At 39.3% G+C, this 15,738-nt stretch overlaps 1 protein-coding gene across 1 annotated transcript; it reads right to left on the bottom strand.

The window, feature by feature from the left end:
• Positions 1–2,167: 2,167 nt before the first annotated feature.
• On the bottom strand, positions 2,168–7,614 carry hapln3 (hyaluronan and proteoglycan link protein 3). The gene is made up of 5 exons (XM_003455405.5): positions 7,461–7,614; positions 6,715–6,889; positions 5,667–6,065; positions 3,831–4,133; positions 2,168–3,741 (listed from the first exon to the last, which is right to left on the bottom strand). Exons 2-5 carry the CDS (start codon positions 6,866–6,868, stop codon positions 3,464–3,466), a joined length of 1,134 nt encoding a protein of 377 aa, XP_003455453.2. The 5' UTR covers positions 6,869–6,889; positions 7,461–7,614; the 3' UTR covers positions 2,168–3,463.
• Between the last annotated feature and the right edge of the window lie 8,124 nt (positions 7,615–15,738).

The following is a 15,738-nucleotide window of genomic DNA, read 5'->3' as shown; positions in this document are numbered from 1 at the left end:
GTATTTCTAACAGGCAGTGTAGCTGTGTGTATATTTCAGGCATGTATACCCATCCGCGTGGTGAGTCTGCCTTCGTGGTTACATGATACATATGTGTGCAGTGATCTGAGGTGTATGTTCCAGCCTGTGCAGGCATGAAATCTGTATGTGTGCACTCAGGTAAATAGGATGTGTTTCTAAAATCTAGTGGCAGCATAGTCACTAGAACCTCTGTTCCCACCCAGATGCAGGAGGGAGTAGCGACATGTTTGACTCCACTCATCTAAAAGCACATAGTGCCCAGACAGAGTGGCGCATGTTAGCTTTACATAAGGTGCCTGTTTTGTACGGCTCAGGAACCCATTTCAACTTTCCTGTTTCAAGAGTAAAGTGAAACTGAATCGGCACCTAGTGAGCAGACTTCTTGGTGGTTGTTTGCAATCTACAACAAACAGGAAATTCAATGAACAAATCATAGAAGGTGTTTCAGAGGTGCAAATCACACAATATTAAAGGACATCCAAAATCTTCAAAACATAACTAAGAACCACTCATTGCCTTTCACACTTTCCTTATTTTCTGTCATATATGTATATATATCTAAAGTGGGAGAAATGATTACTTGGTCCCCTGCTGAATTTGTAAGTTTGCGTCATTGATTTGCTCACTTACAATGAAAAAAATTGTATATTTTATGGTAGTTACAATTTTATAAAGAAGGATAACATACCTACCCAAAAATCCAGACAAAAAAACATGTTAGATAAAAGTTAATACATTTATTTGCATGTCACTGAGTGAAATAAGTATTTGAACCTTACAATCCAGACAGAGTTCAGGCTCCCACAGATTGGCTGTGTCTCACATCACAATCAATAAATCATCAAGTATAGATAAGGCACAACTGTCCACAGAAAAATGCTGAGTATGATCCAAAGAATACAATCCCGTCAGTCAAGCACAGAGGTGGAAACATTATCCTTTGGAGCTGTTTTTCTGCTAAGAGTACAGGACGACTTCATCACATTCAGGAGCCAAAGTTCGGACCACATAAAATTTTGGGCGAGAACGTCCTTCCTTCAGAGGTCTAAAGATGGATGCGTCTCCCAGCATGACAATGAACCAAAACATACTACCAAGGCAACAAAGAAGTGGCTAAAGAAGGACAAGTTAAGGTCATGGAGTGGTATAGTCACCAGACACTTGGCCTCAAGACCTCAATCTTATAGAAAATCTATGATACGTATGCAAACCTGGTGAACACCTATAAAAAACATCTTCCTACTTTCAGCGGTTGCCATCAAGGGTTTCTGCACCAAGTACTAAGTTGAGTTTTCCGTTGGGGATCAAATACCTTTTTCTCTTAATGACATGCAAATCAATTTATAACTTTTATATATTTTGTGTTTTTTCTTGATTTTTGGTTGATAGTCTGTCTCTCTCTCTTAAAATGAAACTGCCATAAAAATGAGAGAATGTTCATTTCTTTAAAAGTGAGCAAACTTTCAAATTCAGCAGAGTATCAAATAATTATTCCCCCTTCTGTATATTCCTTTACAGCACTAGATGCTCATAATAAATAAAGCCAAAATTTCAAATGATGATGTGAGTATGTGTAAAGGTAATCTGTGAGTCAAAGACCTATGAGCTGCTTCACACTCTCCTGAAAGTTCAGCTTCTGACACTCTTTTTCTATTCTGTATACCCCTGCGTGAATCACCACCGTATCGCGGTGGAGGGGTTTGTGCAAGATTTCAAGAGCTATGGCCAACTTGCCCCTGATACGGTCTCCCATGTCTCCCTGGGTGTGGGGCCAAACAAAGAGTGATTCAGCAAACCCTGGTGAATGAAACAAATCAAGGGTCCAGTGTACTCTGCCTGGACAGGGTTACTGAGGTCCTACCATCAGGGAAGCGGTATTCTACATACACCGTTGACAGTGGGGATGGGACACTCCTGACTTCGACCGAGAACATAGTTAGGAAGAACACCTTTAGGAGATCCTCAGTACCATGCCTTCTTTAATGTAAGCATAGTCTGGGGAGGAAGTGGAAAAAATCACCCATCACTGGTGTTGAAGTCGCTGATTTTCGGCAACAACCGAAAATGTTAACGTAGGTTTTTTAACAGCGGGATTTAAAGGAATTTGTTTGACACCACCCACTTAAAAAAAAAAATGTTACTCAAATGAAAGTGTATTCACAGCAGTATTTTTATTAGTTTGTAGAAAGTAGTATAAATGCACAGACATAATGAAAACGAAAAAGGTATGTTTGTATGTAAATATTCTTTGACAATGAACATAAACAGGGTAGTGTAATACTGAGAACCAGAACGTCCTCCTCCAACAGAGAACAACATTCTTAATCAGCCTTTAAAAATAAAGAGAAACACATTATATTTGTATAAAATGTTCAAATGTAAGACAGAAAACTGTGGACCAGCTGGAAAGATCCTAGAGGAAAATAATAAAAAATCTACACCCTTAACCATTAAGATGCCCCACAAAAGTCTGTGGTTGTGGTATAAAGCTATTACAACTGATTATTTTTTAATCTTTGTATTGTTTTGGTGGCTACGGGTTAAAGGGTCAGTGCAAACTTGATGATTGGAAACCAGTGAAATAATTTGGATGGGAAGGGGACTTTTCTGAGTCTGAACACCTTCCCTGAGCTTGAAATGAGTCGTCAAATGAATCAGTTTTGATGGTGGATCAATGCCAAAAATCTTCAACCAAATTTCAAAATAGCTGCAAAAATTTTAAAGTTAAATTAGCAGAGACGGAAACTGACAGCACAAATTTAATTGCAGGAATAAACAATGGCCTTGTGCATTTTACTGCAAATTTTGCTGTGATTGTGACATGTTGCACTTTGTGGCCAACAGTATATGAACATTTGCTTGTCTGGGTACTTTCATGTTGTTTGGTGTCAGGCTGAGTTTATGGTCAAACTTACTCTCTGCAGGTCAAATAAATGGTGCCTCCAACTCTAACGGTATATGTACACATCTACTTTTTTTGGGTGAGCCTTGAGACAGTGGAGATAACCCCAACTAACACCTCTGAGATAAACTGGAAACCCAGCTGTGACCACAGACATATCACCTTCTGTTGTGTACTAAATGGGAACAACAGTCAAATGCATAGTGACAGGTGTGATGGAAAAAGAGTGATGGAACAAAGAGTGAATGCTCTTGCAGCAACATAATAACACCCATGATTTACATGTTTAACAATGACATGTCGGCAAGACTGATGTCCACAGTTAGTTTAACAGTTGCTTCATGGTCAGTTGTGTCATTGGTCTATTTGAGATGGAGAGAGATAAACCAAATTCCATCACTTTAAAATAGCTCAGAGAGGAACAAACTGGCTAACTGCTAATTTGCATCCAGGCTATATCTAATGCTAACCTCTCAAGCAGAGCTTTAACCTGCTTCACTATTAGTATGGTTTAATTTGTCCCGCGTTAAAACAGAGCATCTACCGATAACAGTAGACACCAAATTTCAGGTACTGAGGGGGGAACCCAAAACTACGCACACCTGGTTGTGATGGACCACAGTTAGCCCGGGCCTTTGTGATAGGATAACGGACACTTCCATCAGCCAACCAGCCTGCATCACAGTGGTCCAATCCCATCAGCTTCCATGCAGCATACAGCTGGCCCACTTTGGCAATCTGACTTCCATCACTGGCACAAGCCTGGATCGCATCAGTGAAGTTGAGATTGGTTGTGTTCTCTAAGAAGTAAACTGTCCCTATCCAGAAGAGAATAATCATTGAAGAAACTGTAATGACCTGGAATTTTTAGATCTAAAAATATGAACTCAAACATGCTCATACTGACCCTTAACAGACGCAGCGAAGCAGAAAGCGTCATATCGGTGAAGGACACGGTCTCGTTGTCCATAGCTGCGTAGACCAGGAGCCAAGTTCTTGCCCCCACAACCATCACGTGGGATTGTGATTGGATACTGCACTGTGCCATCAGCCAACCAGCCAGCATTACACCAGTCTAGCCCCTCCTCCCATGCTGTAAAGAGTTGCTCAAATGTAGCCAAAGTAGCATCCTGATCCTGGCACTCTTTTTGGGCCCTGAAGAAGTTATAATGGTAGCGTCCTTTCTGAGAGTAGTAAGGAAACACCACACCTGTGTGTGAAGGAACAATGTATTACAACAGTTTGTCAGTGAGTACATTTCTTTTTAATTCAACATAATCAGAAAACCCCGAAATACAACTCAAATAAATCTTGTGTCAAATCTTAAGTATATTCTGAAATGTAGAGTTTCTTTTTTTTCATTAGTGACTGGCAAAAGAATAAAGTCAGCAATTTTCATTTTTGTTTTGCAAATTTAAAAAAACATTGTTGGATGGAAATAGGTTACATTTATTTTACTCCCATTTATAAAGTGCCATTTCACATGAAAATACATCCAAGTAGGGTACTAGTCCACCACAGCAGTCATCAACAACGCAGAGTGGGCATATTCCACCCTGGCCTCAGATGTGAAAGTGCTAATTCTCCCCCCAGTCGCTTCACACACAGCTAAAGCTGGAGGCTATCATTTGATTATGCTAAAAAAAAAATCATATCATCTATAAAAAGTAGAATTGAGATCCTGAGACAAGACACCCTCCACAGCATGACTGTGCCTTGACAATGTGACAAAGGACAGCTCTTGTGGAGTCCAACATCCACACAGCTATGCCACAGGTTTCACGGGAAATGTAAGGTCACCAAAATACATACATAAATACGTTATTATCTTCTTTTAAAATACATCCACGAACAGGAGCACCTTATAGCCTATGAAGCTGCTATGAAAAATAAATCCACTTATTCATTGTCCCTTTACAGTGAATCCTCTCTTAAGCTTTCACTTTGTTTAACAAGTTAACGTTCGTCACAAACTTTGTCTGCATAAAAATAACAAAACTGTAAGTTCAGAAGTGAAACACCATTCTAAAACTGAAATTTCAGAGACTGTGCAGCAGCAATTTTCCATCCAATTTGACGTAAAAAAGAGTAATGGAACAAAGAGTGAATGCTCTTGCAGCAACATAATAACACCCATGAACTTGGCTACAACTAGATACTGTTACTGTTAATCTATTTGATGATTTCAAATATTATTTCGATGCTGGATGTCTCTGGTACTCAGGGCTGCTGAATGCCCTAAAATAATATGCATAATCTGCCTATCTATGGTAATGTGATTAATTAAATAGTTGTTTTGTCAATATGTACTGCTGGAAACAGAACTTGATACTGGACTCAGATTTTAAACCCATTTATTGAAAATTGCTCATTCAGCATATAAGATTTAGGTTAATTTCACTTATTTTGTACATTTTATATGGACCAATGGAAATGTTTTCAACTATAAAATTAATTCATAATTTAGGAAACGAGTAATAATTTACTTTTTTTGCTATTAGAAGTACCATTATTATTTGGAAGCGTAGAGCTTAATCCAGCTATACGGTAGGGTGAAACCATGAGCTCCCCATTCTAACACAGATGATTGATTTGATTGATTTATGATTTTATTGAGTTCAGCTCCCTCTTGCTCTTGGAACCAAAAGTCCACAGCATTTTTTGTGGCCCTCACAAGGATTAATCCAACCTAACTCAGGTTGAGGCCCAAACTTAACCTCATAGATGCAAACAAACATCTTACCCCGTAGCTCCAGATCCACCGTCACACTGTCATCCTCCAGGCCATCAATCACTTCACAGCGATATCTTCCTGTGTCGTTGACCTGTAGCTCATTGATTACTAGAGACATGTCCCCTGGCGCTGAGCGTCGCAGGCGCACGCGGCCACGGAAGCTGCCGTAGCTGCGGTGGCGGCTTCCCATGGCAACCATAACCTCAGTCTCCTTGAGGAAGGTTTCAGTAGAAACTTGTGGAGTCATGGTGTTGGCAGGCAACCAGGACCATTTGACACGGGTCTTGCGTGGTGTGGTCAGTTCAGGCTCATAGTGGTAGTGACACGGAAGGGTGACAGTGCTCCCTCTAGTGGCCGACACTGAAGACTGAGGGGATTCCACGTGGAGACGAATCCCATTAAAATAGACTAGAAAAGTCAGCAGAAAAACAACATGTTAAAAGGCAGAATAAAAGCAAACTAAAAATGAAGCCAGCACAGACTTTAGGTACTTTAAGTCCTGCTGTGCAGAAAAGTGGTGCTGAGCTAGTCTAAATCGAAGGTCTTTATCGAAATTTACCACCATCACAGCAAAAATAAACTTGTGCCTCCCCCTCGTTGTCCTCCTGTATGAAGTCTATGAAGGTCCATTGTGCCTTCACCCAAATGGTTTATATTATTAGCCAGTATTTTACAGATAAAAGCTATGATAATCAATGCACAGTGGTCATGTATGTTTACCATTTGCCAAATTATTTTGAGTTTCATATAACAATGCAAATCTGATGAGACTACACGATACTCAAGTCTGTAAAGTCTGTTTAGAGTCACAGAAACATGGATGTGTGTACTGAAAAAAGAAGATAAAAGAATATCCTCAAAAACGCATATTACATGTAACACAAACACACATCGCTCACTTCTAACAGTATTTGTTTTGTTAGCCCTGGCTGACTGCCTGTAAATTCATAAATTACAGCTGTTTTCCCACATCCTAATTAGTTCCGACCAGCTGTGTGTTGATGCATGTACCACAGAATGTGTTAATCATGTCCACACACACACACGGACAACCTACTCTCTCCGTGTCCATTCCCGTTGCTGATGTCCTGGTAGTGAAAGCCGTTGGTGTAGCCGAGGATCCTGCCCTGACAGCCCGGCAGCAGCAGGAGACACACGCAGGTGGCCAGAAGAGGGCGCAGTAGACTGAGCATGGCTGCAGCAACGACCATTCAGCTCCTTCAGCTTAAAAGCTGTCGAAAATACCCAACAGGAGTATCACAATTAAACTAAGCGCCACGGATTAAACGCTCTCAAAACGATCAATTTTGTGTCTGTGTATGAGAAAATTATACACTATGGGTTAAAACGCAAGTCAGATTAAATTAATAAGTTTTATTTGGAAAGTTTGATTATTTACATAGAAAAACATGTCTGCGTAAAACGTCGAAATTGCGAAACACTTTCAATGAATTTGTGTAAAAGTGTACTCTCATTGACCCTTTCATATTTCTTGGCGTCCAATAAAACAAATACACAGACTGAGGAGACAGAAGAAACTTTCCCTCTTAGTTCAGTCGTTAGACAAATGCCGATGAATCTGTCATTGTATTAGCTTAAAATCTCCCGAGTAACAGAAAACTATCAGCTTTCTTTTATCCTAACGAAAACATTTCCATTTAAAGGTCTCAACTCTGAAATGAGTAGTACAAACCGGACAACACCGGCTATGGCGCCTTTATTAGTAAAGCCTTCTGTTTTACCACACGAATAAAAAAATACTGTTCATAGGAACAGTTATAAAATAATCCAAATCTCACTCACAGAAAAGCAGTTGTCCGCTGAGCGTGCCTTCGCTTCACTTACTCCTCATCCTCTGCTGTCTCTGCTCACCGGACCGTCCTACCAGCCAACCAGTCAGGGGGAGCGCGCGCCAACGTCACTAGCTGAGGCATCCCCTTTGAAGTGATCGGCGCTCGAGCAAAGACCTCATCACCGATTAACCAATGAGATCGTCCTACAGTGGAGACACCGTCGCCGCAGCACGTTATAACGTTTTCTACCGACTCTGATGCTTCAACACAGGAGTGCCAAACTAATGCTAGTGCATGCAGCCTAGTTTGCCTTTACAAGAGAGCCAAACTGCTAAATCCAATGCTTAAGCCGTTATTATAAAAGAGAATTTCTCTGTAAGTATAGAGAAACTGTTTTCATATTAAATGCAAAATACATTTGGAAAGTTGGGTCAACTCAAGTGAAGTCATTGCTTTTAAAATAAAACACGAATAAAACATGTAAAAGCAATCAGAAGACTTCCTGGTTTAAACCACAGAGAACAAAAACGGGTTTTAAAAAGGTTGGGATGTAATCGAGATTTAGGAGCAAGTACTGCAAAGACCTGATCTTCCCCATGTTTTAACTTGGACGTCGTGAAAACTATGAGCATCTGTTTTGCAGACTTCAGTGATCTAATGCGAGTGTCCAGAGTTAAAAGATCAGGGCGTTAACGAGGTATCAGCCTCGCATGTTTCAATAAATGTGATAATATCCAACATTTTTGAATTGTAATCCCTTCATTCCACTTCTTAGCTGCCCAGATTTCCATCGGGGGTTTCATTTTAGCTTCCACATAACTCCTTTCCTCCACTTTTAGTTTAATTTCCCCTATTTTATGTGTCCTAAAAGTAACAACTAGGCCACAGTATTAATGTTAAAAAGAGATTTAAAAAACAACCCTATCTTTCTAAACTGCCTTGGATTAGGAGCAATATTGTAGCCTACTGTTATAATATTTCTTTTTCAACTTAATTACTTTTAAATCAAGCTTCATGCTATATTTTTATTTTATTTTGTTGCATTTTATCTGTCTAACCTTAACTAAACCTGAGTAGAGAAGCAGTTTAATCATTGCTTGAGACAAGTTATCCAGGAAGCAGTTCAAACATTTTGACCATCTCACACAAAGGCAACAGTAAAAGGCTGCTTATACATTCTTATTCTTATGATGCCACATGGAATAAGATCCTAAACAGTAAATATGACTGTAGTACACACGCAGTGTACTGCATCTTGCATACAGATGGAGCCTGCCATTTGACAAAAAATTTATAGGGGTCAGCTCAGTCCGGTCAACCTCTTTAAGACCTCACAAAAATGTGCTGAAAGCCAACCAGACAAACCCCAAATTTAAAATAAAACCAAAACCAGATCTGTTATTACACAAATTTAGCTGTGTAATAACAGATAACAACTATGTTATCTGTTATTTCGCAGAGTTTAAGTATAGCTTGAATACATTGTAGCTTTGTGTAAGCATTCATTCACATAATCACAGCTAAAGTTTAGAGCAAATTCAAAACAGAGAAAAATCCTCAAAGCCTCATTAAAATTTAACAGTGCAGGTAGATTATATTTGTACTAGTCAGTGCAAGGTCTGAAGAAAAAAAATCTAATCTAAATCCTTAAAATCTTGTGCCTGTAAAGAAAAGCAAAAGGTTAAAAGGGGTACCCCCCTGTAGGTGTTATGTCTTATTAACACCTACAGGCATGTAAAAGCTGCCTAGTCTCTGCAGTATTGTAAAATTTGCCATTGCCAGCTTCTGGAGTCCTGCATAGTTAGGCTGACAGAAAATATTCCATGCCATGTTTGGCCCTGACCTCAAGTAAGACAGCAAATATTGCCATATGAACTCATATTTCAGTCACTAGCTGAAACAAAAGGAGACATTGTGGAAAACGAGAGCAATTCCAGTTCTCCACTGAGGCCTGTAAAAATGTGCCGCCTCCTGAATATCTGAGTGAGGGCTGACGGTGCATATGGAAGCTGCCCTCTTGACACTGCTACACAGTGAACCTTAAAACTGCTTTGGCACGACAGCACCATCCTCCAAATGAGCTCCAGTACTCAGAGTCCCTCAAAAAAAAAAAAATCTTCTGCACGCAATGCTTTCCTCTGTGGTCAGCCCTCTGCAGCCACTGATGTTTTTCTAGTGACTTCACTGACACCCAGCCGGCATAACAGAAACCCAAGCCCACCACTATTCCTGCAGATGGTGGGGTGGGGGGTGGGGGGTGGGGTGTGTGGTGGTGGATTCAGGGATGTTGAGGAAAAAGTTGACCCAAATCCCTGGAAAACGTTAAAAGAGTGGATTTTAATGAGTGAACAATGTACATGCTAGTCATACAATTTGTTTGTTTACCACAGCCGCCTCACTGAGAATGACACCGAGGGCCAGACATATGTAGTTGAAACACATGCTTTCATTTTAATCAAAAATGTATGTCTCAAAACTTTTTCACATACAATTTGGTTCACATGAAATGCCCAGTACAAAAAAGTTTATCAGCTTTTATGAAATACGGTTACTGTATGGAGAATTTAACAAAACCAAATCCATTCAGATTTAAAAGCAATATAATTCAATTCAGTTTTTTTTATACAGCTCCAAATTACAACAACAGTTGCCTCAAGGTGCTTTATGTTGTAAGTTAAAGACCAGACAATAATACAGAGAAACCTCAAAACAATCAATCAGATGACCCCCTATGAGCAAGCACTTAGCGATTGTGGGAAGGAAAAAAGCCCTTTTAACAGGAAGAAACCTCTGGCAGAACCAGCTCAGGGAGGGGCAGCCATCTGCATTAATGTTTTTTATGTTGTTGTACGTGTATTTATTTCTAAAGTCTTACCTAACCTCCATCACAGCACGGGTATGAACATGATTGTGTGCATAGGAAGCTTCATTTTTTTTAAAAAGGAAAAGATTAATTCACATAGTTTAACTGTTATGTACATACCAGCCACAAAAGTTGTAACTTCATCAGTCTGAGATTGATTGCTGATGCCTTTCTGAAGCTGCTACATATCAATATCATTACAAAGGTGCGTAGCGCTCTCAAAAATGCCTCTAGAATCAACCCCTTTTTTGCATTAATGCTTAAAACTAACTAGTATACTAGTACCTGGTATACTTAACTGGTAAGTTAAGAAAGTTACCATTAAGAAAGTGCACTTTTGTATGTGGAGGAACATTAACTGGACAAATCAGAGTTTTGACTTGATAATGGATCCCCCAGGTCTGTTTGATGGCCATGTTAGGTCCATATATACACTAAAAGGAGATAATATACTTTTGGAGTCTAAATGTTGTATATGAATTATCAGTTCATTCCCACAATTATGTTTTTTGTGATGAAGGTAATATACACGCACACAAATCACTGTTATGGTCTCAGTGATGGAGAAAACAGAAGAAAGGAGGAGGGTGTTCTTTATCACCTCTAAAGTACCCAGTACCATTTCTGTGTTTGCATACATGCATGCATGTCACGATAGCTCGAAAAGCTTTGAATGAATTCTGATAAAACTTTATAGGGGTGTAGGGCAGAGTCGTGTAAACAATCCATTAAAATTTGTTTTACATGCATCAAGGTTTTTAAGGTCAACCTAATGACTTATTGGTCAAAAACTGACATTGTCAACAAATAGAAAGTACAGTGTAAGCATCTAAAATATCATCACATTTGACCCTTGACCTCTAGTTCAGGATCAATAAATTGATCTGAAGGTCAAGATGATAGTAATGATATATGGAGCTATTTAAAACTATGTTTCTTACTGCCATTGTTTGTGTTGACAGCTTAAAATCATTTAGTACATGATATATGAGGATTCTACACATCATGTTATTTTACAATGACATTATAGTTGATGTATGATGTCACATTACAGTAAGAAGTTATAACTGTTTCAATAGATAATCATTTGACTACATGTACAATGTTGAAAACAGAATAAACTTGTGATGAAAAGCTTTTTTGACTTGATATTTATTTCTAGACATTTAAACAAATTAACTAAACAATGAAATAAGTGTTACAGATTTGATATATCCACATAAATAAAAAAAATAATTGTACTCAGAATTATGTGAAGCATATCAAAATGGGTTACAACAGGCAAAATAACAAAAGCCTGAACTTGACGCTTGAAAAGAAAAGAAATATGCAGAAAACGCTCCTCCCTTAAAAGGAAATACTGCTCAGAGAGTGAGCTAGCTTGGTGGAGGTTTGCGCTCTCCTGGTGCTGGATGTTTTCTCAAGTCTTTAGTCTGACATTGATGTAAATGCTAATTTCCAAATTTTGAGATAATGTTATGTCTATTTCTTTTTTTCATGTAGCAACATAACTGAGATCAACAAGAGTTCTAAAGTTCATGCTAAACCACAGATCTGTCTGACAGGGAAGTTTGACAAAAAGGTTTTGTCACAAGTAACGGTCAGGAATTATGAAATATATTTTACATACGTTGTTTTTTTTCTACAAAACTGTTATAAACTGCCCTTTTAGAACTTTCAGAATGTTCTGCCATACATAAAAGAAATGGTTTAGGTGCGATAAATACAAATGGAGGCATTAAAAAGTATTCCTGTACAAAATATAATGGCAACATCAATGACCTTAACCTTCAAGCTCAGTTGCTTTAGTGTTATTGATTCATTCTGTGAGAATCCCAGCATGTTAGCAAATCACTTAATTGCTCTAAGACATTTGCATTGAAACATTTCATTTTAAACAACAAAGGGCAGAGGATAACCAGAGTCACACTTATTGTCTGGGAAAAGAAAAGTGAAAGACTTGCCACGAGTATTAGGATATATGGAGAACTGTGCTGGAGAACAACACACAGCAGTTTCCAAGGAGCGTACATTTTCACTTTTAGAATTGCATTTTGTTAACTTTGGACTGCTTCTGTTTTATACCTTGTGAAGCACTTTGTGATCTTTTATCTAGAAATGTGCTATATAAATAAAATTTTACTTACTTACTTACTTTGTGACTTTCTAAGAACTCACAGGCATTTCAATGTCAGTTCGAATTTATGTATCTGTGCTAGCTATTCAACTGCAATAATATCACAGTCATGACTGATAATCATCTAATGGCAGAAATCCCAGATCCGGATCACCAGGAACATTTCATCAGTTGTGGTTTGCCCACATGCCAGTGAAACCCTCATCCTGTTCCTCCTCCTCCTCCTCCCTTCTTTTCCAGCCACAAACCAACCTACTGCGTGTTGTATATGAGACAGTTATGTTATTATTCACGTTACATTCACATTATTGCCCAATGTCATGAAATACTTTTTTTTTCAGAATTTTCACAATCTTTTCATAATTGTATGTTCACTCATATAATAGGGCTTTTTTGTTGCTCATTTCAAGCTCACATCCTCCTTATTTTTCCTACACTGCCATTCACTGTGTTCATCACCATCAGAAATATACTCTGGTTTCAATGTAAGTATTTATTTTGGGCTCAAAAGTGGGGATCAGTTTCTTTACTGGGGCTGCCATTTTACAGTGTGCAACAATAAAAAGTGAATTTCTAGTTCATCTGTGGGGCTCCACAGTGGGCTTCGAAGAACAGCACACAAACATGAACTGAATGGCAGCAGGCAAGCTGATGTTAAATAGGTATAAGTTTACCCTATAATTACCTATATCAATTTATATCAAGGAAGAAAGAACATGAGAAGCATGAGAAATACCAAGGGTGAAGAGAAGAGCTAGAGGAGATGTGGAAGGTGAAGGCAACAGTGGTCCCCAAAGTGGGTGGGTGGCTCCAGCAAGATCCCAACAATGACATCCGAACAGCTAAGACACCGTCAAGCTCCCAAGCCTCAGGTAGAGGGCACGAGATGGAAGGACAAAGACCACCCACAATGACTATCTAGCTGCTATTGTAACTATGTATATATATGACATTAAATAAGGTGACCTTACAGGGATTGTGAAAGCTACTACAAACTGTGGACACACTGTCACGGTACGCTGTCAACAATGTTACAACATCTCACACAATAACTCATGTTGAGCAAGAGTCATTCATCTTTTATAGACCGTGAACATACATACTTGCAATTGTTGGGATTCTTTCAGTCTGGACCAAAAAACACAGAATGAAACACTGGCACCCAAAAGCAGCTCCAGTGGTGTTTCCAGATAAGTGTTTTGAGATCCAGGCTCAGTATTTTCTCAGAATGCCATTTCTGGATTCGTGCTAAGCAATAAACTTTGTTAGCTCCCAAATTAAATCAAAGCTCCTTCAGTTTTTAGCAGCAGTCCGAACACTCATCAATAAGCTCCTAAAATCCAGCAAACCTCTCCTCAGTGTCTTGCTAGTTCATGCAGCCCCCACTCTCAGCCAGCGTGACAGACGTTTCCCCTCGCTCTATGTGTCTCTAAGCCATTATCTCAGTGTGTTTGAAGAAACCAAAATAGTGCTCTTCCCTAAAAAAAAGATGAAAGGTTTTAGCCTGGGGCCCCAAATGCCAACAGCCCCTGTGAAATGCTGGGAGACCGAGGCTTTTTAAGGGGTATAATTTCAGCAAGGCAGCAACATTCAAGCCCAGAGAGGTGAGCAAAGCTTGGACCCAGAGCTCGGGGAAACAACATGAAAGAGAAAAGGATGGCTGTGTGGGTTTAAGTTTGTGGTGTTTGATGGAAGAGCCAAGGAGATGATGGTGTCAGTATGAGCAGTCACGCACTGTCATTAACAGTGACTGCTCACAGAAAGGGACGGTTAGTCACAAGAGACATGTGTGAGAGAGACGGTTTCAGTGTGACTGTAGTGATTAGAGATGAAGGCTTCAGTAAAAGGTCTGACAGGAAACTGAAGCGCAGGGCTTAAAGTGACAGTTTCCGACTTAATTAATAGATAGAGGATAAAATGAAGGGCAATAACAAATAAACACTACAATTTCTTATGTTTTTATAACACACAAATGCAAGATCAGCACCAATTAAACATAAAATGCCAAAATAAGGGGAACATCACTGTATAAAAGCCCTTCATCACATGCCAAATAAATACCTTCTAAGATTTATTTTAGAAGAAATAACAAAGCTTTTCCACTCTTTATAGATAACACTCTCAGAGAAGTTTTCTGTGTTGTTACAGACCTGATTTAAAATAGCAGTTGTTTTCCAGGAGTGGATCCTTCCTGTTCAAACCAAATGCGGTGCCTCCAGTTTCCTGCCAGCTCTGGCCCAATGCCGCACTCAGCTTTTCATACCAGGAAACCAAACAGAGGGACGTGGCAGCTTGCTTGTATTTTCTAAGACAACTCAGGGAGATATAATTTACTTTCATTCCTAAAAAGTTGATTCTGTTCATCTGGATGTAGAGTTTCCTGATGAACAGAATGGACTTTTTGGGATTTCCTTACCTCCCTGATTGACCATGCATCAGGACAATGGACGTTCAGGTGTAGAGGATCTTGTGTTTTTTGACAGTGACAATGAGGTTTTATGATGTTTTCTAATACTAATGGGATAATCAAGGCAACAACAACAAATGCAGGATACAAGGATATTGTCACACATGGAATTATCACTTCCCTGTCACTTCAGCAGTTAAGATTTTTTGTTCAATGATGGCTCAAATATATACAAACACCTTCATTTGGTGCCCATCAATAAGCTTCTGGCATAATTCTGTCTGGATATTTGACCACTTTTCTTGATTTTTCTTGGCCTTGAACTGGCATGGTCCTGGCTTCCAAGCAAAACCAAACGTTTTCAGTAGGGTTGAGGTCTGGGTTTATTCCACTTGGGGCCATTCCAGAATTTTGTCATTAGCCTGTGTTTGGGACCATTGTGTTGGAACACCCAATTGCGTCCAAATTTCAACTGTCTAGCTGTTGTTGAGGAATTTGGAGGCAGTCCGTCTTCACTATTCCATCCACTTTGTCCAGTGATGACCACCATGCTACCACCACCATGCTGGTACAGCTGGTACAGTCTTCTTAAATTTGAAAATTTCACCTTTTTACTCCTGCAAAGACACCTCTTGTCATTGTGGCCAATTACCTAAATATTTGTCTTATCTGATACAGAAATCTTCTCCCAAAGGCATTTGGCTTGTTCATGTGGGCAGCTTAAAAGCATAAAGGTGTTGATTTTGGACAGTGACAATGGCATTCCAGACATTTCCCGTTCATGACAAGCTCAAACCTTGGTGGTTCCTGGGTTTTTCCTAACTAATTTCAGCATGCTCCTAAGTACCTTAAGTTATATCATTAGTTCTGTCATTTTTCTC

Source organism: Oreochromis niloticus, linkage group LG7 (assembly GCF_001858045.2).
Source record: "Oreochromis niloticus isolate F11D_XX linkage group LG7, O_niloticus_UMD_NMBU, whole genome shotgun sequence".
Taxonomy (NCBI): Eukaryota; Metazoa; Chordata; class Actinopteri; order Cichliformes; family Cichlidae; genus Oreochromis; species Oreochromis niloticus.
Note: the sequence above shows the minus strand (reverse complement) of the source record. Positions and strands in the feature narration are given on the sequence as shown.

Excerpts from the sequence above, each read along its gene's own strand:
- hapln3 (XM_003455405.5), bottom strand. The coding sequence starts at position 6,868 with ATGGTCGTTGCTGCAGCCATGCTCAGTCTACTGCGCCCTCTTCTGGCC. Across the intron at positions 4,134-5,666 it reads GGTGGATCTGGAGCTACGGG|GTGTGGTGTTTCCTTACTAC; the intron begins GTAAGATGTTTG and ends CTTCACACACAG. Across the intron at positions 3,742-3,830 it reads CTTCGCTGCGTCTGTTAAGG|GGACAGTTTACTTCTTAGAG; the intron begins GTCAGTATGAGC and ends TCTTCTGGATAG.